The sequence below is a fragment of the Heterodontus francisci genome, chromosome 8 (assembly GCF_036365525.1).
Source record: "Heterodontus francisci isolate sHetFra1 chromosome 8, sHetFra1.hap1, whole genome shotgun sequence".
NCBI lineage: Eukaryota > Metazoa > Chordata > Chondrichthyes > Heterodontiformes > Heterodontidae > Heterodontus > Heterodontus francisci.
Genome location: NC_090378.1, coordinates 36,465,724 through 36,488,951, shown reverse-complemented (window position 1 = coordinate 36,488,951; position 23,228 = coordinate 36,465,724). Strand labels below are relative to the sequence as shown.

At 44.1% G+C, this 23,228-nt stretch overlaps 1 protein-coding gene across 1 annotated transcript in view; it reads left to right on the top strand.

The window, feature by feature from the left end:
• The first annotated feature begins 4,392 nt into the window (after window positions 1–4,392).
• Window positions 4,393–23,228, top strand: part of ttc22 (tetratricopeptide repeat domain 22) — a 28,171-nt gene continuing 9,335 nt past the window's right edge. Inside the window, exons 1-6 of the mRNA XM_068036379.1 lie at window positions 4,393–4,955; window positions 5,692–5,747; window positions 7,011–7,126; window positions 11,167–11,285; window positions 14,284–14,445; window positions 15,823–15,975. Coding sequence (XP_067892480.1) covers window positions 4,437–4,955; window positions 5,692–5,747; window positions 7,011–7,126; window positions 11,167–11,285; window positions 14,284–14,445; window positions 15,823–15,975 — 1,125 coding nt within the window. The 5' untranslated portion in view covers window positions 4,393–4,436. The remainder of the gene's footprint in view (window positions 4,956–5,691; window positions 5,748–7,010; window positions 7,127–11,166; window positions 11,286–14,283; window positions 14,446–15,822; window positions 15,976–23,228) is intronic.

The following is a 23,228-nucleotide window of genomic DNA, read 5'->3' as shown; positions in this document are numbered from 1 at the left end:
AAGATTCTGAAGGGGCTGGATAGGGTAGACACCGAGAGGTTGTTTCACCTGGCTGGGGAATCTAGAATACGGGGGCACAGTCTCAGAATAAAAGGCTGATGATTTAGGACTGAGGTGAAGAGAAATTTCTTTGCTGAAAGGGTTGTGAATCTTTGAAATTCTCTGCCCCAGAGGATTGTGGATGCTCCATTGTTGAATATATTTAAGGCTGAGACAGACAGATTTCTGGTTACTCAGGGAATCAAGGGATGTGGTGAGCGTGCAGGAAAATGGAGTTGAGGCCGAGGATCAGCCATGATCATATGGAATGGTGAAGCAGGCTCATGGGGCTTTATGGTCTACTCCAGCTGCTATTTCTTATGTAGATTTTAAGCACTTGGTTTACATATAATACATAATTAAGGTTGAACAGTTCTGATAACAGATTCCTTGAGTGAAAAGGAACATTGTTGTATGGACCTTGTCTGGTAAGGGGTATAAACTGGAGGATGCCATGATGCAGATTATAATGGGTGCAATCTTATGCCCTTTGATAAATTTCAAGGGCTGGGATCATTTCCAAGGCCCGACCCCACATGGGTCAGAGGTGTATCCTGTGGCGCAATCTGACAGGAGGTGGCCAATTAACAGGCCGCCATTGCTTTCACCATCTAATTAAGGACAGCAGGCGGGTTCCCAGGGTTGAAGGTCCAATCAGAGGACCTGAAGCTGTGGGCGGCTGGCGACCTCACTGGGAGAGGTGGGTGCTGCTGATACAGATAGGGGAGTGCGAGGGTCCCTCAAAATGGAGACGTTGTCTGAACAGTTCATCAAAGTTAAAAATAAAGAATGGTCACATGTCAGGCCATCCTTGTGGGGAGGTTTCCCGGATGGGCGGCCGCTTCAGCAGGGGGCCATTCCAGTGTTGGTAAGATCCCAGCGGCTTCATTAATTTGCCCCCAGGTGGGCACTTAATTGTCTATCCACCACTGCTGTTTGATCTCGCCTTCAGCAAGATTGTTCAGGAGTGGGAACACATTTTTCTCATTTTGCTCCCAGTCCTACCTCCACTGGACTGGAAAGATTTGACCCAATGAGTTGATAATTATATCTTACCCCATATCTTGAAGTGGAGAGACCTTTCCCAACATTATTTTTTCTGTGAGTGCGCACCTAATGTGTTGAAAAAGCTTCCCACTCATCGCTGCTCCTCCATTGTGGGTGAAGACATTTGTGCACTTATGTAGGAACCTGTGGACTTATTTTACTTCCAATTGCAGTATGTAACAAGTGTTCTGTTGTTTTACTTAATATCTTTTGGTAGGGTAAAGCTTTGTGTTCATCAAGGTGAGAAATGTAGGGGGTTTCAGGGAATTCAGGGGGTCATTTTAAGAGTCAATCACATTGCTGTGGGTCTGGAGTCACATGTAGGCCTGACTGGGTAAGGACAGCAGATTTCCTTCCCTAAAGGACATTAGTGAACAAGATGTGTTTTTGCGACAAGTGATGATAGTTTCATGGCACCATTACTCAAGACTAGTTTTCAATTCCAGATTTTTATTAATTAATTGAATTTAAATTCCACCAGTTGCCATGGGATTTGAACCTATAGCCCCAAGATTACTAGTTCAGACATTACCACCATGCCACCGTTTCCCTGTGTCTCAGTGCCACTCATTTCCAGGTCAGATCGTAGCATTATTAGATTCCCTATTTTGTTCAGGCCAATAAGTGAAGACCAATCCTATCACAAGCGTCCCTCCCCTACCCTAAGAAAATACCATTTCCATGAACAGATGGTTGACAACAATGATTGGCTCTAACAACCATGGCTGTGATTGTGTAGAACCGCTCTATTCTCACAGAACCCTCTCTATGCATCTATTAGAACCAAGGCCCAGCATGGGATTTAGTTGTTAATGTGTGGTGACAGACAGATGTAGCAGAAGGACATACGTAGCTAGCACCTCTGATGCCAGCCAGTCTATCCCTGCTTCTGATAAGCTTTGTGGCTAGGCTCTGATTTTTGTATTCACTGTGGCTGTTCAAACAAGGTGCATGCAGTAAGAGAGTGCCCCAGTGACCTCACCCATCATCAGCAGGGAGAATGCTGCTTCATCTTCAACCGATCCCAGTAGAAGAGAGGTGTTGATTTGCATCTTCTTTAGGTCAAACCTAGAAGGTAATTAAACAAAAGGAAGTGATTAACATGAGCCATGTGGAGAATTTGAATCTGTCAATGCATATTGGCGATATGGCCAGTAACAAAATCTCTTGTTATGTGACTGTGGATCATACCGAAGCAGTTGCCAAGGCATCAAAACGCAGCGATCTCTTTAGGTTACTGAAGGTGTGCCACATCTGAGAAAAGAACAATAGTTTTAAGTTTTCTTGGATGACAAGATTTGGCTGCACATGCTTAAAACCTGTTACATCTCTTAAATTTTTCCAGTTCTGACCAAAGGTCATGAACCTGAAACATTAACGCTGTTTCTCTTGCCACAGTTGCTGCCAGACCTACTGATTATTTCCAGCATTTTCTGTTATTATTCCAGATTTCCAGCATCTACAGTGTTGTGCCTTATTTTTACTAAAGCTACAAAGTAAATTGCCAACAAATGATGAGGGTGATGCAGTTGATGTGGTGTACATAGATGTTCAAAAGACACTTGATAAAGTACCAGAATACCAGGCTTGTCAGCTAAAGTTAAAGCCCATGGAATAAAAGGGACAGTGGCAGCATGTATATGAAGTTGGTTGATTGACAGGAAATCAACTGTTGTTCTTTGGACTGGAGGAAGGTTTATAGTGGCGTTCCCCCGGGATCAGTACTAGGACCACTGCTTTTCTTGAGCTATATTCATGACCCAGACTTGGGTGTGCAGGGCACAATTTCAGACTTTGCGGATGACACAAAACTTTTAAGTATTGTGAACTGTGAGAAGGATAGAGATGGACTTCAAGAGGACATAGACTTGGCTTGGTCATGTGAGCCGCATGGAAGATGGCAGGATCCCCAAAGACACATTGTACAGCGAGCTCGCCACTGGTATCAGACCCACCGGCCGTCCATGTCTCCGCTTTAAAGACGTCTGCAAACGCGACATGTAGTCCTGCGACATTGATCACAAGTCGTGGGAGTCAGTTGCCAGCGTTTGCCAGAGCTGGCGGGCAGCCATCAAGGCGGAGCTAATGTGTAGCAAATCGAAGAAACTTAGCAGTTGGCAGGAAAAAAGACAGAGGCACAAGGAGAGAGCCAACTGTGTAACAGCCCCGACAAACAAATTTTTCTGCAGCACCTGTGGAAGAGCCTGTCACTCTAGAATTGGCCTTTATAGCCACTCCAGGCGCTGCTCCACGCACCACTGACCACCTCCAGGCACTTACCCATTGTCTCTCGAGATAAGGAGGCCAAAGAAGAAGACAAGCTGGTGGAATGGGTGGACACATGGCTGAAGAAATTTAATTCAGAGAACCATCATGTGATGCATTTTGGAAGGAAGAACAAGGAGAGGCAATATAACATAAGGATACAATTCTAAAGGGAGAGCAGAAGGACCTATGGTTATATGTGCACAAATTGTTGAAGGTGGCAGGATAGGTTGAGAAAGTGGTTAATAAGTCATACAGGATCCTGGACTTTATAAACAGAGGCATAAAGTAGAAAAGCAAGGAGGTTATGGTGGATCTATATAAAGCACTAGTTTGGCCTCATCTGGAGTACAGTGTCCAATTATGGGCACCACACTTTAGGAAGGATGTGAAGCCATATGAGAAGGTGAAGTACTGATTTGCAGTAATGCTTTCAGAGTGAGGGACACCAGTTACAAGGATAGATTAGAGAAGCTGGGGCTGTTCTCCTTAGAGAAGGTTAAGATGAGATTTGTTAGAGGTGTTCAAAATCATGTGGGGTCTGGACAGAGTAGATCGGAACAAACTGTTCTCATTGGCAGAAGGATCAAGAACCAGAGGATACTGATTTGTGGTGAATGGCAAAAGAGCGAAAGCTGACATGAGAAAAAAACTTTTTTACGCAGTGAAAGGTTTGGATCTGGATTGCACTGCCTGAGAGTGTGGTCGAGGTAGAGTCAATAGACCCCTTAAAAGAGTATTGGATAATTACTTGAAGAGAGAAAACAATTGCAGGGCGACTGGGAAAAGGCGGGGTAGTGGGACTAGCTGAATTGCTCTTGCAGAGAGCTGGCACAGGTCCGACGGGCCGAATGGCCTCCTTCGGTGTTGTAACCATTCTATGATTGCATAAGTGGGATGCGTTTCATTGTTTGCAGTCGCACCCATGTCCAACCCCTCCCACACTCGACAGGACAGAAGTGAAAGGAGTCACACAAGAGATGGTTTTTTTTATAAATATGATTTTTTTTTAAATTAGAGATTTTCTTCTTTAATCGAAGATGGGGGAAGACTCATATCGCTACATCGAGTAGATCATTCAGGAGATGGATTTTATCCCCGGGCACTTCCACCTGGAATTGAATTTAAACTTCGAGCCTGTGCAACCCGAGAGGCTGCGGCGGAGAGACGTGAAGCTCAAGCGGGACAGTCTACAGCTGGAGGCGGAGAGCGGCCCTCAGCGCTTCGCTGTGCGCAACCTGCTGGGGGTCTTCGCCTTTTACCTGGATGAGTATCAGGCGGCCGAGGAGATCTTCTCCAGCGTCTGCCAGGAGGAGCCGGGCAACCTCAACGCCCGGGCCAACCTGGGCTACGTGTACGACCGGCTGCAGAAGGAGAGGCAGGCGGCCGAGTGCTTGGAGCGGCTGTCCCAGCTGATGGGGCTGAAGCAGGGGGAGGAGGGCGAGGCTGAGTCCCTGCGTCCGCTCCGCGCTGCCAGGTGCCTGGCTGAACATGCCTACGCCACCGTCTTCGACGTGGGGCTACAGAGCAAAGAGGAGCACGCCAAGAAGCTGAACACAGCCATCAGACTCTACGACAAAGCCCTGCTTTATGGCAAGAATGAGGTGAGGCAGATGTGGTCCTCAGAGGAGATCTTTGCAGGTCATGTCCTTACTGGTGTGGACATTAGAAGCAAAGGTGCAGTGCCAAGTGTAAAAGAGGAAAGTCTACCCCCCACCATATTTGTGTTGGCATCAAAAGCAAAATATAGGAAATCTGAAATAAAAACAGAAAATGCCCAAAATACCCAGCAGATCTGGCAGCATCTGCCCAAGGGTCATCGACCTGAAACATTAACTCTGTTTCTCTCTCCACAGATGCTGCCAGACCTGTGTGGATTTCCTTCATGATCTGTTTGATTCAGAACAATGTTCAATAATCATGAAATAAATGTGCATATTTAAAACAGTGGGTGGTTCTTCAGATCTGAAGGTGAGTCGGAAACTTTCAAAAGGGAATTGGGTATATACTTGGGTAGAAGCAGGAACCCTCATAACATTTAAGAAGTATTTAGATGAGCACTTGAAACGCCATAGCATACAAAGCTACGGGCCAAGTGATGGAAAATGGGACTAGAATAGTTAGGTGCTTGATGGCCGGCACAGACACGATGGGCTGAAGGGCCTGTTTCTGTGCTGTAAACTCTATGATTTGAATTGGAATGATTTGGAGGGCTATGGGGAAAGAGCAGTGAAGTGGGACTAATTGGATAGCTCCTTCAAAGAGCTGGCACAGGCAGGATGGATTGAATGGCCTCTTTCTGTGCTGTAAGTTTCAATGTTTGTATTTTTAATATTGCAGGTAACTTCAGAAGAAAAAAGAAGTTGGTATTTTACAATGGCTACCGTGTTTATTAGGTGAGAGAACCTGTTATAATAGCTGCCCTAGATTAGTCAGCATGAGTGACAAAAATATCTCACCTGAAGAGAACCACAGTATTATTACACAGCTCAATGGATTTCTACAGGTTTCTCGCTTTCCTAAGAGACCTGTGAGCATGTAGCTGTGTCACTCAGGCACAGCTGAAGGAGAAAGGAATAGAATAATATTTTGATACAGTGAGATGAAGTAAGGTAGGGGGAGGCTCATGTGGTGTATAACCATCAACATGGACCTGTTGGGCTGAATGGCCTGTTTATGTATTGTAAATACTATGTAATAAGTAAATTGTAACTGTCTATACTGTACTGCACTGGACTGGCTGACATGTCAGATGGTTGGGTAAAGGTCAGCAGTCAGGGCAGGACTCTCCCTTTGTTCACTTGATTGTCCATAAGCAGCAACTTAGCAACATTAAACCCTGCTCACTCATTACCCAAATTCTTATTAACTTAAATTGGTCACACTCTGTCCCCCAAAGAATTACATTTAAAATCCTTGTCCTCATCTCCTCTATAGCCTAACCCTACCCTGTCTCCACAAATTCCTCCGGTCCTATGATCTCTCCTGAACGGTTGTTACTGTGACTCCAGCCTTCTGTGCATCCTCCCTTTCCTTTGCTTCACCATTGGTAGCAGAACCTTCAACTGCCTCAGTCTCAATTTCTAGAACTCTCTGAATTTCTCTGGCTCTCCTTGAAAAACTTTCTCAAAATCTAAATACTTCAACTAAACTTTCAGCCACCCAATTTAATTGTTCTATTCCTGGTTGGGCATCCATGTCCTATTTCTAAAGTTCCTAGGAACTTTTTTTAATATGTTAGAGTTTTTAAAGGCGAGTAGCTGCTGCTGCTGTTCACTACATTACGGTGAATTTCATGAGTATATAGCAGTAACTGGCATGTTGGATTGTTCAAATTGGCCTAGTTGAGTTTTTCTTGCAGGCTGTTTGGTTTTAAAAGTTTGAGTTACTACATAAGCAATGCTTATACAGTAATTTAAAGCAACAGGACATGATACGGTTTATATGTCCATACTCATCACTTTACTGTTTCTAAAATGATTGTAAAAATTTTGAGCAAGTAAAACCTAAGATATTTTCTCCTTGCCCTGGTATCTCTTTATTCCCACTGCTGTCTGTTCCTGGTGGAGCCTGGGCTAGTTTTCTTGTGAGATGATCGTTGTTTTATTTAATCCAAGATCAAAAGTGTTAACTTCCTCTTCTTCCTTTTCCTCTGGTAGATTGGATGGAATGTTAATGAACAAGGATCCCACTGCTTCTAAGCGCCTAGTGTCTTTCAACAGATCATTGGTATTGCTGCGGGAGGTTCTCAAGTCTGACAGTGCTCAATATAGAGGTAGCCTAAGAGGTGGTGAACCTCTGTCTTTAATTGTCAGAAATATAAATGGAAGGCCAGATCAACCTCACAATGTACACCATACAGGGTTTTCTTTTCTATGTTACTGCTTCTGTGAGAAAACAGCACAAAACATTGGTATTGTGAAGCTCATTAAATGTTATTTGTTAGCTTGTATTTTTCTGTGTCATTGCTACATCTCATCCTGTTCATCTGTCAAATCTATAGCTGATTAGACCAGGAGATAGAACGCTGGTGGAATATGATTTTTAGTGATTTCAAGAGCAAGAATAGAGGTCTCCCATACCATTAGAGACTCTAGCCTCCTTGGTTGGTGCGGAGGGGCAGGGGCATTGGGGGGCTAGGTGGTGAGGGCTGCAGAAACTACTGTCAAGGGTGGAGGTCATCCAATAGATCAACATGCACAGTAGTCCAGAAACAGGAGTTAAATTAGTTAAACACTTGGCCTCTACAGTCTTGGAGACTTATTCCAGCTTAATTATAATTAATTTAAAACCCAAGATTAAAAGTTATAAAAACTGTGTTATAATAAAATAGTTTGTGTTACAGCACTTCAGCTTAAACTTTCCTTAATTAACCTATGTTCTAATGTAAAAACAGAAGGGCTTATTTTAACTATATGCACTCAGCAGAAATCGGGCAAGCATAGTTAAAATCTCTCCGCAGATTTACTCACCTGGCTCACACTCATTTTCCCCTAAAAATTCTCTGCCCCTGATTTATCTGAGTGTCGCAGGCTGTCCCTTTGGTCACTGGTGATGGTCTCCTGCTGCCCTGTTCCCATTTGACTGCCAATTGCCACAGTTTTGGGAGGACATGCAGTTGATGCCTGAGAATTAAAATTGCCCACGCCTCACACTGCTGAGATCAGGTCGGTTAGCCATCACCTAAGGCTCTTGCTCACCTGATTCATGCCCTGGGTTAAAAATGGGGCTAAGGTTATCAGTTGATGATGTTCTGGGCAAGTCCGGGAGTTGGTTAGTGTTAGGGTTACAGATGTACATAGTTGCTGTTTAAATAAGCAGCTTATGGATCAAACTATATTCTGTTTATTACATAGGATTACTTAGGATAAACAGCACAGAAAAAGGCCATTTGGCCCAACCAGTCCATGCCAGCAATTATGCTTCACTCGCACCTCCTCCCATCTTTCCTCATTTAAATCTATTATAACCCACTATTCCCTTCTCCCTCATATGCTTGTCGAGTTACCCTGAAGTACATATATACTATTCGCTTCAGCCACTCCCTGTGATAGCAAGTTCTACATTCTCACCACTCTGGGTATTTTCTTCTGAATTCCCTATTGGATTTCTTGGTGATTATCTTACGTTGATGGCCTCTAGTTATCCTGTTCCCCACAAGTGGAAACATTCTCTCTGTATCCACTCAGTCAAAACCTTTCATAATTTTAAAGAGCTCTATTAGGTCACTCCTCAGCCTTTTTCTAGAAAAAAGAGACCCAGCCTGTCAATCCACACATTTTGGTATCATCTTCTCTGCAACCTCTCTAGTGCCTCTATATCCTTTCTATAATATGGCAACAAGAACTGCATGCAGTACTCTAAGTGTGGTCTAACCAAAGCTCAATACATGTTTAGTTTTCAACTCTATCCCTCTAGAAATAAAGCCTTGGGCATAGTTCACTTTTTTTTATGGCCTTGCTAACCTATGGCACAACTTTTAATGATAAGAGTATTTGTACTCCGAGATTCCTTTGTTCTTATACCCCACCAGACTTGCACCTTCCAAATTATATGTGACCTTCCTATTCTTCCTACCAAAATGTACTACCTCATTTATCCGTAGTGAACGTTATTTGCCCATTCTGCAAGTTTAATAACATCCTCCTGTAAGTCATTGCAGTTTTCCTCAGTATTGATATTCCATCACCACCCCCCACCAAATTGGTGTCATCCGCAAATTTAGAAATTGTGTTTTTGATTCCGTAGTCCAAATTGCTAATGTAAATTAGCCTCTCCAAATAGATTCATAATCTGCATATTGTATGAGCATTTATAATGAGCCATTATAGAACTATAGGGACAGGAGCCCCTCGAGCCTGTTCCGCCATTCAGTGAGGTCATGGTTGATCTGCAGTCTAACTCCATATACCTGCCTTTGTTCCATATTTCTTAATACCTTTAGTTAGCAAAAATTTATCAATCCCTGTTTTAAAGTTAACAATTGACCTAGCATAAATTGCTGCTTGCTGAAGAGCGTTCCAAACTTCTACCACTCATTTAATGTACAAGTGTTTCCTAATTACACTCCTGAAAGTGTTTAATTTTTAGGCTATGCCCCCAGTCCTAAACTCTCCAACCAACAGAAATAGATTCTTTCCATCTACCCTGTCTGTTCTCTTGAATGTCTTGAAAACCTCAATCAAGCCACCCCTTACCCTTCTAAATTCCAGGGAATGCAACCCAGATTTGTGTAATCTTCCCTCATAATTTAACCCTTGGAGTCCAGGTATCATTCTAGTAAATCTATGGTCTGCTCCCTCCTCAAGGCCAGTATATCCTTCCAAAGGTGTGTTGCCCAGAACTGCTCACTGCTCCAGGTGTGGTCTAACCAGGGCTTTGTAGAACTGAAGCATGCCTTCTACCCCTTGTATTCTAGTCCTCTAGATTACAGCCAGCAGTCCATTAGCCTTTTTGATTATTTTCTGTACATGTTCATGCCATTTTGATGATCTATGGAGCCCCCCGAGTCTCTTTGGCCCAATATTCATTGCAGTTTTGTTTTCGAGTGCACAAGCGGTTTCTTTAAGACCAAGGCCCCTTTAAACTTTGTTTGCATGGCCATACATGCGCAGTAATTTAAAGGGCCAACATGTGCGTGGCCTGCATGGGGATTTTCAGGTTGCAGTGTGCCTGCACAGCTTAGAGAGGACATTGCTTTGGATCTCCACTGTTGCTAGCAGTTCACCATTTTCAAAAGTATCTGGTTCTATCCTTTTTAGGTCCAAAGTGGAAGGCCTCACGTTTGCCTATGTTGATGTTCATTTGCCATAGTTTTGCCCATTCACTTAACCTGTCAATATCTCTTTGTAATTTTATGCTTCCATCTACGCTGCTTACTTTGTGTCATCAACAAATTTGCAAATGTGACTTTCTATCCCATCATCTAAGCCATTAATAAATTTGCAGTGACAGGGCATCTAATAGCGTCTGCCATTAGAACTTTTTGTGCGCCAAGTCGAAAGTGCATGCTGATAATGTCACAATGAGGGAAACTGGGCATCTGGGACCTGAGTGGGCAGAGCAAGCAGTTGTGAATCTCTTTAGTGAAATTCACAGCACCAGAACTGAGAAGGAAGTACATACTAAAGGTGGGTGAATTCAATGTCAAATCAAGTACAGAAAGAGAAATAAAGAATAGGAAAGAAAGATTGGATTAAGCGAGAGAGAAAAGAGAGACTGGGGTAAAATTTATATTTTTAAAATCTTCAATAATTAAAACCTGAAGGAATGAGACCCCACACTTGTATTAGTTCATTTTCAGCACCAGAGAGGTTGATTGGCAGTAATTAATATTTACAGTACTTGGATGAGAATAGACAAGGGCTAACCTGTAGTGAGTTTAGTTTGTATCTAGCGTGCAAATACAGCAACTCCATGACGTTCAGTATATTTGAGTGCTGAGCTGGACTCTGAGATGCTGTTTTCAGGAAGTTAATGGAGACGTATCAAGGACAGCAACCTTCGGATTTCCATGTTTAATCTTACATCTTTTCATGCCTGAAGTTGCTGTAGCATTTGTGCATAAATAATGGTGATGCTATTAGCCTTGTCATTATTTTGACAGCAAAGTTTGGACCAATATGTAATTGCATTTATGTACCATGATATGCATAAGAGAACTGAAAAATATAACTTATGTATAACTATTTGTAATATGAATAACTGTGGACTGTGTAGCAACATCTGTAAAGCTGGAGAACTGTTTTCCACTAGAACTATGATAAGCAGCTACTTGGCATTAACTGTATGTTCATTTTGTTTGCTGTTTCCTAGCTCTTGCCTGGTGTTATTTGGGGATGATGCTGGAGCGGACGGAATCTTTCCCTGATACTCCAATGGCAGTTCATGATTGTGGCTATTCTGGGACTGATCCACTTGACTCTTATGGACAGGTGAGGTCTCATTAGTTGGTAATAGCCAGGGGTAGGGCCATTTAATCTTTAACAGATCTAGCAATGTTGACAGCCTCTTTTATGTAGGCATTTCTTATATACGGCATTGCTATGGTAACAATGAAGGAAAATGTGACATAGAATGTCATCCTATTGTTACTACTTTATTTAGCTACATCTGCCCTCTTTGTCTGGGGGCTTCTGGTGTCTAGCAGAAGCCACAAGATCGATATGGGCCAGTAAATGGACAAAGAGCTGGTGGAATGCTTCCTCACCCAAGTTTTTCGCCTTACCTGCCCAAGATGCACAGAAGAAAATCTTCCCTATTCCCTTTTTGGCTCAACATAAGCCTGAGAAACTGCACCCCATCTTTTGATCAGGCACTTTACAGCCTTCCGGACTCAACATTGAGTTCAACAATTTAAAACTGTAACCTTTGCTCCCATTTTGTTTCCTTTTTCTTTGCCACTTTCGGTTTTACTCTCGTTTTTCTCTTTTATTTTTGCTTTCAGACAGCAACTGTTCATCATTCTGCCATTCACACTTCCTCTAGACACATCTTTTGTTAATTTACTTGTTGTATTACCACTTCCTTTGGCTTTGCACCACCATATCTTTTATCATTTATATTCTCCTGTGTTCCACCCTATCACACATCTTCCCTTTTGTTCTTTTTCCACACTCCCCCTTTTCACTTGCTTAAAATCTATTACATTTCTAACTTTTCCCAGTTCTGATGAAGGCTCATTGATTTTAAATGTTAATTCTGTTTCTCTCTGCACAGATGGTGTCTGACTTGCTGACTATTTCCAGCATTTTCTGTTTTTATCCCTTTTTTGGATCCTTGTTTCATATTATTAATTATTTAGGACAACCATACTGAATTGCATCTGCCATTTGCTAGCTCAATTTCTAAAAGTTTTAATTCTTCTCAATTTGTTTATATTGTTCCTCTTTATTTGAAAATGGGAGATGGGAGACTAGCCAGGAGAGCATTGGAATAGTAAAGTCTAGAGATGATAAAAGTGTGGATGAGGGTTTCACGAGCAGTTGAGGTGAGGCAGGGGCAGGGAGTTGGGCAATGTTATGGAGGTGAAGTAGACGATCTTGGTGATGGAGAAGACATGGTGATGGTCAAAAGCTCATCTCGTAAATACCACACCAAGGTTGCGAATTGCCTGGTTCAGTCTCAGATTGTTGCCAGGGAGAGGGATGGAATTGATAGAGTAGGGAAAGGAATTTGTGTCAGGGACCAAAGACAATGGCTTTGCTCTTCCCAATATTTAGTTGGAGGAAATTTCTGCTCATCCAGTACTGAATGCTGGAGAAGCAGTGTGACAAATCATAGACAGTTTTGAACATGTAAGCTTTTTTGATCATGTATAACTTCCATGGCTTTCCTCTTTCTTTCCATGATGTTGCCCACAGAAATTCAAGACAAGGTCAAATTTGCCTTGGAGTGTTGATGGTGCAAGTATGGAGTTCTGCAACCTCTGGGGTTTATGGAACACCATCTAGTGGTAGTAATATGCACCTACAGGCATCCTCATGTGACAGGAAGCTTTGGAATGGGAAAATCCTGTTGCAATGCCACCCAGAGGAATGACAGAGAGTTGATGCAAAAATAAGGACTTTATGACATATGTAGCTAACTTAACATAATATAGATATATTATTTTTGATTTATAAACTGCATCACTTAAGGTGTCAGCCATGGCTCAGTTGGTAGCACTCTGAGTCAGAGGTTGTGGGTGCAAGTCCCATTCTGGAGCTTGAACACGAAAATCCAGGCTGACACTCCAATGGAGTATGGAGGGAGTATAGCACTGTTGGAGGTGTTGTAAAAGATCCCCTGGCACTATTTCAAAGAAGAGCAGGGGTGTTATCCCCAGTATCCTGCCAATATTTATCCCTCAATCAACATCGCATGAACAAATTATCTGTTCGTTATCACATTGCTGTCTGTGGGAGTTTGTTGTGTGCAATTTGGCCACTGCGTTTCCTACATTACAACAACGATGACACTTCAAAAATACTTCATTGGCTGTAAAGCTTTGAGACATCTGGTGGTCATGAAAGTCGCTATATATTGTTGCCTGGGCTGGAGCATTTCAGCTATGAAGAGAGACTGGATAGGCTAGGGTCGTTTTCCTCAGAGCAGAGAAGGCTGAGGGGGGACCTGATTGAGGTATACAAAATTATGAGGTGGGGTAGTTAGGAAGAAACTTTTTCCCTTAGCAGAGGTGTCAATAACCAGGGGGCATAGATTTACGGTAAGGGGCAGGAAGTTTAGAGGGGATTTGAGGAAAAATCTTTTCATCCAGAGGGTGGCTGGAATCTGGAACACACTGCCTGAAGCGGTGGTAGAGGCAAGAACCCTTACAACATTTAAGAAGTATTTAGATGAGCACTTGAAACACCATAGGATACAAGGCTACGGGCCAAGTGCTGGAAATGGGATTAGAATAGATATGTGCTTGATGGCCGGCACGGCCATGATGGGCTGATGGGCCTGTTTCTGTGCTATATAACTCTATGACTCTATAAATGCAGTTCTTATTTCTTTTTCTTCTCTTCTGCTGTCTCTGGAAACCTGAGATCTGACTTTCCATTATCTTCAGGTTAGAACCTTTGGAAAGTAGCTATTTAATAATTCTAAAAATGTGCAAATTCAATTTTCTTTTCTCTGAACCAGGGGACACAATTTCAAAATAAGGGGGAAGCCACTTAGGACAGCGATGAGGAGAAATTTCTTTACTCAGAGGGTTGTGAATCTTTGGAATTCTCTAGCCCAGAGGGCTGTGGAAGCTCAGTCATTGAGTATGTTTAAAGCAGAAATTGACTGATTTCTACATACCAATGCCATAAAGGGATATGAGCATAGTGTGGGGAAAACGGCATTGAAGTAGATAATCAGCTGTGATTGTATTGAATGGTGGGGTAGGCTTGATGGGCTGAATGGCCTACTCCCGCTTCTATGTTCCTATTCATTTTCCAGGCTATTGAAACGGCAAAAATGGATCCCTTCATCCTGAATCGGCTTGCCAAAGTTTTTCACTTCCTTGGAAAACAAGACATGGCAATTGGTATCTGCAACATGGCCTTGAATATTCTTCCAGACCCGGGAACAAACTGGCAAGCTTACTGCACTAGGGCAAAGGTATATTACCCCCGACGTTAGTTGTCACCATTAACATTGTGAAAGCTGTTTGTGTATGTGCACAAGTATGCATGTCGGGTTGTGGGGGGTTGTAGATGTGTGTCTGTCTGTGGGCAGGGTAGGCTGCGTCTGCCTGGAGGTACAGCTGAACAGCAGAAGTGAAAGCAATAGGCTTTGCTGTCTGCATTGGCCTTGAGAGGGGAACTAGAATTTTATGACCACAAAGGCCTTTTCTTCTACTATTGATTACAAATGAAAGTTAGTGCTATTGAAGGTGGCTCTGACATGCGGTAATGTGATGGACTGTGTCAGGGAATAGTAGGATGTAGATTTATGCCCTGAATGACAAGATGCTAGCCTTGATCATGCTGTCAGGAGAGGCTGGATGGTACCTACATCCACTAAGAACTAGGACAGATTTTTTTTCTCCATTCTATTATTTTTAACAAAACTGCAGTCGACTTTGTGGTGTCTTCTGCTAAAATTAGCAAACCGAAGGAAATACAGCCCCCGGATGAAGCTACCTTGGTTCAGAGCACATTTATAGGCAACAGTGAGAGGGGATTTTCAGTCTAGGCTGGATTTTACAACAACAATTTGCATTCATAGAGTTCCTTTCAAGCAGAAAAATATCCACAAAAGTGTAGTCAGTGAAAAATGGAGACCAAAGCACGGGAGGAGATATTAGAAGGGGTGACCAAACACTTGGTGACAAAGGTGTGTTTTAAGGTCCTAAGGAACAAGAGGGAGGTGGAGAGGTGGAATGGCCTGGAGGGAGGCAGAGGCGACTGAAGGCATGGATGCTGATGGTGGGGCAACAGGAGGTAGGGATACACAAGAAGCCAAGGTCAGGAACAAAGGCTTGGGAAGAGTGGGGTGGGGGCCGTTGTTTATAGGACTAGAGGAGGTTGGAGAGAGGGAGTGAAACCCCATGAAAAGGTTTAAAGATGAGGGTTTTAAATTGGAGGTGTTGGGGAACTAGAAGCCAATGTAGATCAGCAAGGACAAGAGTGATGGGTGAGCAGGACTTGGTGCCAGATAGGATAAGGGCAGCAGGAGTTTGGAAGAGTTGATGTTTACAGAGCACGGAAGACTTAAATCTCAAAAGTGAAAGGACAGTACTCTTAATGCATCACACAATTGAGACTTTTATCTGGAATGCACTGCCTGAGAGTATGGTAGAGGCAGATTCAATTGAGACCTTCAAAAGAGAACTAACAAATCACCTGAAGAGAAAAAATTTGCAGGTCTATGGGGAAAAAGCAAGGGAGTTGGACTAGGTGGGTTGCTCTTGCAGAGAACCAGCACAGACATGATGGACCGAATGGCCTCCTTCTGTACTTTAACTATTCTATGATTCTATGTTCCTTCCCCCAGATTTATATAAAACTGTACATTCGAGACCTTGAGCGTGTCAAGATGGGTCAGAGTGGAGTTCCAGACAGACAGCTACTAAATAAAGCAAAAGCCGATTTGGGTTTAATACTGTCTGTGTGTCCCTGCCTAAAAACATACCTGGATATGGGACAGGTGAGTACTGAGTGACTGAGTTTCAGTCACGTAGCATGGTGGTTATGTTAAAATAAAAACAAAATACTGCAGATACTAGAATCTGAAATAGGGAATAGTATTCCAGAGAACTTGAGTATTGATCTGGAGACATGAGTTCAAATCCCAACATGGCAGCTGGGGAATTTAAATTCAGTTCGTGAAATAAATGTGGAATAAAATGCTAGTATCAGTAATAGTGACCATGAAACTACTGGATTGTTACAAAAATACGTCTGGTTTGATGAGGATGGAAATCTCCCGTCCTTACCCAGTCTGGCCTAGATGTGATTCCAGACCCATAGCAATGTGGTTGACCCTCAACTGCCCTCTCAAATGACCTAGCAAGTCATTCAGTTGGATTAAACTTCCATGAAGAAGTCTAATAATAATAAACCGAACAGACCACCCGGCATCGACCTAGGCACTGGACACAACAATGGCGCACCCAGCACAGTTGAACCTGCAAAATCCTCCTCATTAACATCTGGGGATGTGCCAAAATGGGGAGATCTCTCCCACAGACGAGTCCAGCAACAGCCTGACATAGGGCTGAATTTTCGAGTCCTGCCGAGGTCAGGAACAGAGGTGGACAAGGCCCAGAAATACCAGCACCGGCCAGTATGCCAGATTCCCAACCTCGTTCCTGGCGCCAGCCATTTTTGCCGAGGTGGGTTCAGGGGTAGGGCTTTTGCAGTCGGCCTCTGGTTTCCCGACACGACGGGTATCCAACAGCAGGCTGGGTGAGGGGACCAGCGCTTCAGGCAGGCCTACAGGCACCCCCTGCCTGCCTGGAAGAGGATGCAGCCAAAGGCTGCCCTATAGAGGGATGCTGCCCTCACACTGGTGGCCTGGCTGCTGAATCTGTTTTTTATTTCAAGTTTGAAAAAAGTTGGTGAGAGGGCACCTCCAATGTTGAAGCGCCATCTCAGTTGCTTATCTTTACAGCAGTCCGCTGCTCCTCTCAAGCTGGAAGGTCTCTGATTGGCCCCCCTACTTCAAGCGTCATTAATTGGACAGGGAACCTGTCTCCATGACAGTTAAAGGGAGACCTTTGTGAAAATGGCAACGAGTGACTGTTTCCCCCCAGAGACTAGTTTGAAACCCAGAAATAGTCCCGACTCCTGTTTACCATCCTCGGAGGGAAAATCCAGCCTGTAGTTATAATAACAGAATCATACCTTTCAGCGATTGTCCCAGGCTCTTCCATCATCATTCCTGGGTATGTCCTGTCCCACTGGCAGGATAGACCCACCAGAGGTGACGGCACAGTGGTGTACAGTTGGGAGGGAGGGGCCTTGGGAGTTCTCAACATTGGCTCTGGACCCCATGAAGTCTCATGGCATCAGGTAAAACATGGGCAAGGAAACCTCCTGCTGATTACCATCTAGCACCCTCCTTCAGCTGACGATTTGGTACTTCTCCATGTTGAACATCACTTGGAAGAAGCACTGACGGTAGCAAGGGCACAGAACGTACTCTGGATGGGGGACTTCGACGTCCATCATCAAGAGTGGCTCGGTAGCAGCTCTACTGGCTGAGTGGGCTGAGTCCTGAAGTACATAGCTGCCAGACTGGGCCTGCGGCAGGTGGTGAGAAAACCATTATGAGGGAAAAACTTGACCTCATCCTCACCAATCTACCTGTTGCAGATGCATCTGTCCCAGACAGCATTGTTAGGAGTGACCACAATATTGTCCTTATGGAGATTAAGTCCCATCTTCACACTGAGGATACCTTCCATCATGTTGTTTGGCACTACCACTGTGCTAAATGGGATAGATTCACAAAAGATCTGGCCGCTCAAAACTGGGCATCCATGAGGGCACCCATCTACAACAGCAGAGTTGTATTCCACCACAATCTGTAACCTCATAGCCCGGCATATCCCTCACTCTACCATTACCATCAAGCCAGGGGACCAACCCTGGTTCAACGGGGAGTGCAGAAGAGCATGCCAGGAGCAGCACCATGCAAAACTAAAAATAATGTGGCAAATAATGACACGGGACTAGATGTTTGCTAAACAGCGGAAACAGCATGCTATTGTCATGCTAGGTCCCCACCTGCCAAGAATGAGGCACATTAATTTTGTCATGAACATTGATTTTAAACTGTTACTGGAGTGAAGAAAGGACTTGTTAAACAGTTCAGCCGTGGCTGGAAAAGACATTTGTGTATTAACAGATGGTGATTGGAATGACAAAGAACCATTCCATGACACATTGAACCCACAATGGGCCTTGATCACCAGGTATTGTGTGTAAGGGGAGCATTCCAGAGACTGCTAAGGTGATGCAATCCAAGACATGGTCAGACCAGTTAGTCACATGACTAACCTGCTTGGCAACCTGGGTTTTTCTGAATTGGACAAACAATTTGAACACAAAGTCTGTTTGCTCCTGGACTGAGAAGATCTCTCTCCTGTCTGCTCCCATCTCTTTCTCACAAGCCTCTGAATCCACTGAAGACACATGAACCCCAAGAGAGAAGAGTCTCCTACAGTCCACAAGGTTTAAGAAGAATACTGGGCCCCAACGAAAAGCAATGACTCTACAGTGAGCTTGAAGAACCGCAACAAAAACTGTTCAGATATTGCCTCAAACTTTTCCACTTTATTTTTCTTCTGCTCTTTTCTGTCTCTATTTGCACGTGTGTATCACGTATGCATGCTAGTGTGGGCGTGTCGTGTATGCGTAGGCATCAACTGAATTATCAACTTTTTTTCTTTAAGCCTAAGAAAACCTGTTTGTGCTGGTTTATTTGCCTTATAATTGGAAAGCGGTGAACAAGGATTCACCAAGGGGGAGCTAAAAACATGGTCTGTTTAAAATTAAACCCTATTACGTTAAGACCAGGTGAAGGCTGAGAGGGACCCCTAGACACCTTTCTCACCTGGTCATAACACTATAGACAAAGCCAATCGATCCCACAACTAACTGATCAGTTCAAAGCACTGTAGTGCTGGCATATCCAGTCATGAATGGTGATGGACAATTAAACAACTAACCGGCAGAGGAGGCTCAAAAAAACTTCATCCTCAATGATGGGGGAGTCCAGCATAGAGGCCTGCTTAGGTCGGGAAAAAGGAAACTGACCGAACCCAACCGAACCACAGCGGACCCGAGCCCTACCCAGCCCGAATCCATCCGATTTAGCCCCGGGCCCCATCCTAACCCACCCCGACTTGACCCGACCCAACATCCGTTTACTTGCCTTCCTGACACCGAACCTGCAAGAAGTTGCAGCGCATGCGTGATGACGTCATAGCGACGTCACTCGCTCACTGCGCAGACTCAGTTTTGTCACGGACTCCCAGCTCAGGTTAAGTTTTTTTTTTAAATTTCAATACTTACCAGCAGAGCACTTACCATGTGTGTCTGGCCCGACTGGACCTGGACTTGGCTTGATCCAACCCGATCTTAAAAGCCAGACCCTGAAGATGGGCCTGACCCGACCCGAACCCGACACATGTCATTGGGTCCCATCGGGTTCGGGTCGGGTAGCAGGCCTCTAGTCCAGCGTGTATGCAAAAGACATGGCTGAAGTGTTTGCAACCATTTTCAGCCAGAAGTGTCGAGTGGATGATCCATCTCGGCCTCCTCTTGAGGTCCCCAGCATCATAGATGCCAATCATGAGCCAGTTCTGAAAAAGCTGTGGGCCCTGACACATCCCAGCTGTAGTGCTGAAGACTTGTGCTCTAGAACTAGCCTTTCCTCTAGCCTAGCTGTTCCAGTACAGCTACAACACTACCTGACACTGTGGAAAATTGCCGAGGTATGTCCTGTCCACTAAAAGCAGGACAAATCCAATCCGGCCAATGACCACCCATTCAGTCTAGTCTCAATCATCAGCAAAGTGATGAAAGGTGTCATCGAAATAGCTATCAAGCGGCACATGCTCAGTAATAATCTGCTCATCAATGCTCAGTTTAGGTTCTGCCAGGACCACTCTGCTCTTGACCTCATTACAGCCTTGGTGCAAATGTGGACAAAAGAGCTGAATTCCAGAGGTGAGGTGAGAGTAACTGCCCTTGACATCAAGGCAGCATTTGACCGAGTACGGCATCAAGGAGCCCTAGTAAAATTGAAGTCAATGGGAATCAGGGGGAAAAATTTCCACTGGTTGGAATCATACCTAGCACAAAGGAAGATGTTTGTGGTTGTTGGAGGTCAATCATCTCAGTCCCAGGACATCACTGCAGGAGTTCCTCAGGGTAGTTCCCTAGGCGCAAACCTCTTCAGCTGCTTCATCAATGACCTCCATTGTAAGGTCAAAAGTGGGGATGTTTGCTGCTGATTGCACAATGTTCAGTTCCATTCGCAACTCCTCAGTTAATGAAGCAGTCTGTCTGCATGCAGAAAGACCTGGACAATATTCAGGCTGGGGGTGACGTAAAGCAAATGGTAGTGTCGGAGTCCCTTGAGCGGATCTTTCTCTCTAATCAGTACTCAGTGAGGGTGATAGTTCCTCAAGAAGTATAGCCACAGTCAAGGCCACGGCACCTTGGGGAGCTCAGTTGTGCAGGGGTCGAGGAGGATTGTCAGAATAGCAATAGTAATAGTGGATTCTATCGTTAATGGAACAAACAGGGGTTTCTGCAGCTACAGATGTGACTTCAGATTGGTATGTTGCCTCCCTGCTGTCAGTGTCAAGGATGTCACTGAGCAACTGCAGAACATTCTGAGGGGGAAGGGTGAACAGCCAGAGGTCGTGGTCTATATTGATATCAATGACATAGGTAGAAAAAGCGATGAGGTCCTGCAGGCAGAATTTAAGGAGCCAGGAAAGAAATGAAAAAGTAGGACCTCAACGGTAGTAATCTCTGGATTACTCCCAGTGCCACATGCTAGTGAGTACAGAAATAGGGGAATAGTGCAGATGAATTTGTGGCTGGATCGATGGTGCAGGAGGGAGGGCTTTAGATTCCTGGGGCATTGGGGAGATGGGACCTGTACAAGCTGGATTGGTTGCACCTCAAAAGTGCCAGGACCAATATCATGGTGAAGAGGTTCACTGGTATTGTTGGGGAGTGTTTCAACTGGCTTGGCAGGTAGATGGGAGCCTGAGTGTATTCTCAGAATGGAGAGAAGCAACGCTGGAACTGGAAGACAGGAAATTAGTCAGCGAATATGCAAGACAGAGAAAACAAAGGCTAGAAAATAGATAACAAAGGAGTTGTTCAGTGATTCATGATAAATACTCAATACAAGGTGTCTAGTGAATAAGGCAAATGAGCTGAGGGCACAGACAGATACTTGGAATTATATCATGGCTCTTACTGAAACATGACAAAGAAGGACAAAAATAGCAGCTCAACATTCCTGGTTACAGGATTTTCAGGTGGGACAATATCCCAGGCTGCTAAGAGAAGCAAGGTAAGAAGCAAGGTTTGTCATATATATTAATGACTTGGATGTGAATGTAAGGGGCATGATTAGTAAGTTTGCAGACAACACCAAAATTGGTGGTTATAGTGGACAGTGAAGAAGGTTGTTTAAGGTTACAACAGGATATAGATCAACTGGGAAAGTGGGCAAGGGATTGACAGATGGAATTTAACACAGACAAGTGCGAAGAGATGCATTTTGGGAAGTTAAACCAGGGCAGGACATATACAGTGAATGACAGGGCCCTGGGGAGTGTTGTTGAGTAGAGAAACCTTGGGGTGCAAGTACATAGTTCCCTGAAAGTGGCAACACAGGTAGACAGGGTGGTGAAGAAGGCATATGGCATGCTTGCCTTCATCGGCCGCGGCATTGAGTACAAGAATTGGGACTTCATGTTACAGTTGTACATAACGTTGGTTAGGCCGCATTTGGAGTACTGTGTGCAGATCTGGTTGCCGCACTACAGGAAAGATGTGATTAAGCTAGAGAGGGTGCAAAAAAGATTCACAAGGATGTTGCCTGGTTTGGAGAGCTTGAGTTATAAAGAGAGATTGGATAGGCTGGATCTGTTTTCCCTGGAGTGAAGGAGGCCGAGAGGGGACATGATAGAGGTATATAAAATTTTGAGAGGCATTGATAGGGTAGATAGCCAGAGTCTGTTTCCCATGGTAGGGTGACTAAAACTAGAGGGCATAGAATTAAGGTGAGAGGGAGGAGGTTTAAAGGGGATCAAAGGGGTAAATTTTCACACAAAGAATAGTGGGTATCTGGAATGAGCTGCCAGAGGAGGTGGTGGAGGCAGGAACAGTATCAACATTTAAGAGGCATCTGGACAGGTACTTGAATGAGCAAGGCATAGAGGGATATGGAATTAATGCAGGCAGGTGGGATTAGTATAGATAGGCAGTATGGTTGGAATGGGGGTGGTGGGCCGAAGGTCCTGATTCTATGCTGTACGACTCTATAACTCTAAATAATGGAGGCTACGCCATCATCGCTCCACAGATGCTGCCTGACCTGCTGAGTGTTTCCAGCACTTTCTGTTTCTTATTTGTTAAGGGAAGGTTGTGTCCAACTAACTTGATTGAATTTTTTGACGAGATAACAAGGAGGGTTAATGTGGGTAGTGAGCTTGATGTGGTCTACATGGATTTTAGCAAGGCTTTTGATGGCACCACATGACAGACTGGCCAGAAAGGTAAGAACCCATGGGATCCAAGGGCAGGTTGTTTGCAAAATGGGCTCAGGAAGCAAAAGATAATGGTCAATGGATGTTTTTGTAACTGGAAGGCTGTTTCCAGCAGGATTCCCCAGGGCTCCATACTAGTTTAATAAAGACAAGAAATGCTGGAGATACTCAGCAGGTCTGGCAGCATCTGTGGAGAGAGAAGCAGAGTTAACGTTTCAGGTCAGTGACCCTTCAAGAAGGGCCCTTAACCACCTTATCTGCCTGTCCTGCTAACTTCAGGGACCTGTGGACATGCACTCTAAAGTCCCTCTGTTCCTCTCGTATCTCTGCTGAGTATTTCCAGTATTTCTTGTTTTTATTTCAGATTTCCAGCATCTGCAATATTTTGCTTTTATCTCCATACTACTTTCCTTGCTTTCTGTGCTATTTGTCAATGATTTAGACTTAAATGTCAGGGGCCTAATTAAGAAGTTTGCAGATGATTTAAAGATTGGTTGTGTAGTTGATCGTGAAGAAGAAAGCTGCAGACTACAGGAAATTATCAATGGACTGGTCCCATGGGCTGAAAAGTGGCAAATGGAATTCCACCTGGAGAACTGTGAGATAATGCATCTGGGGAGGGAAAACAAGGCAAGGGAATACACAATAAATGGCC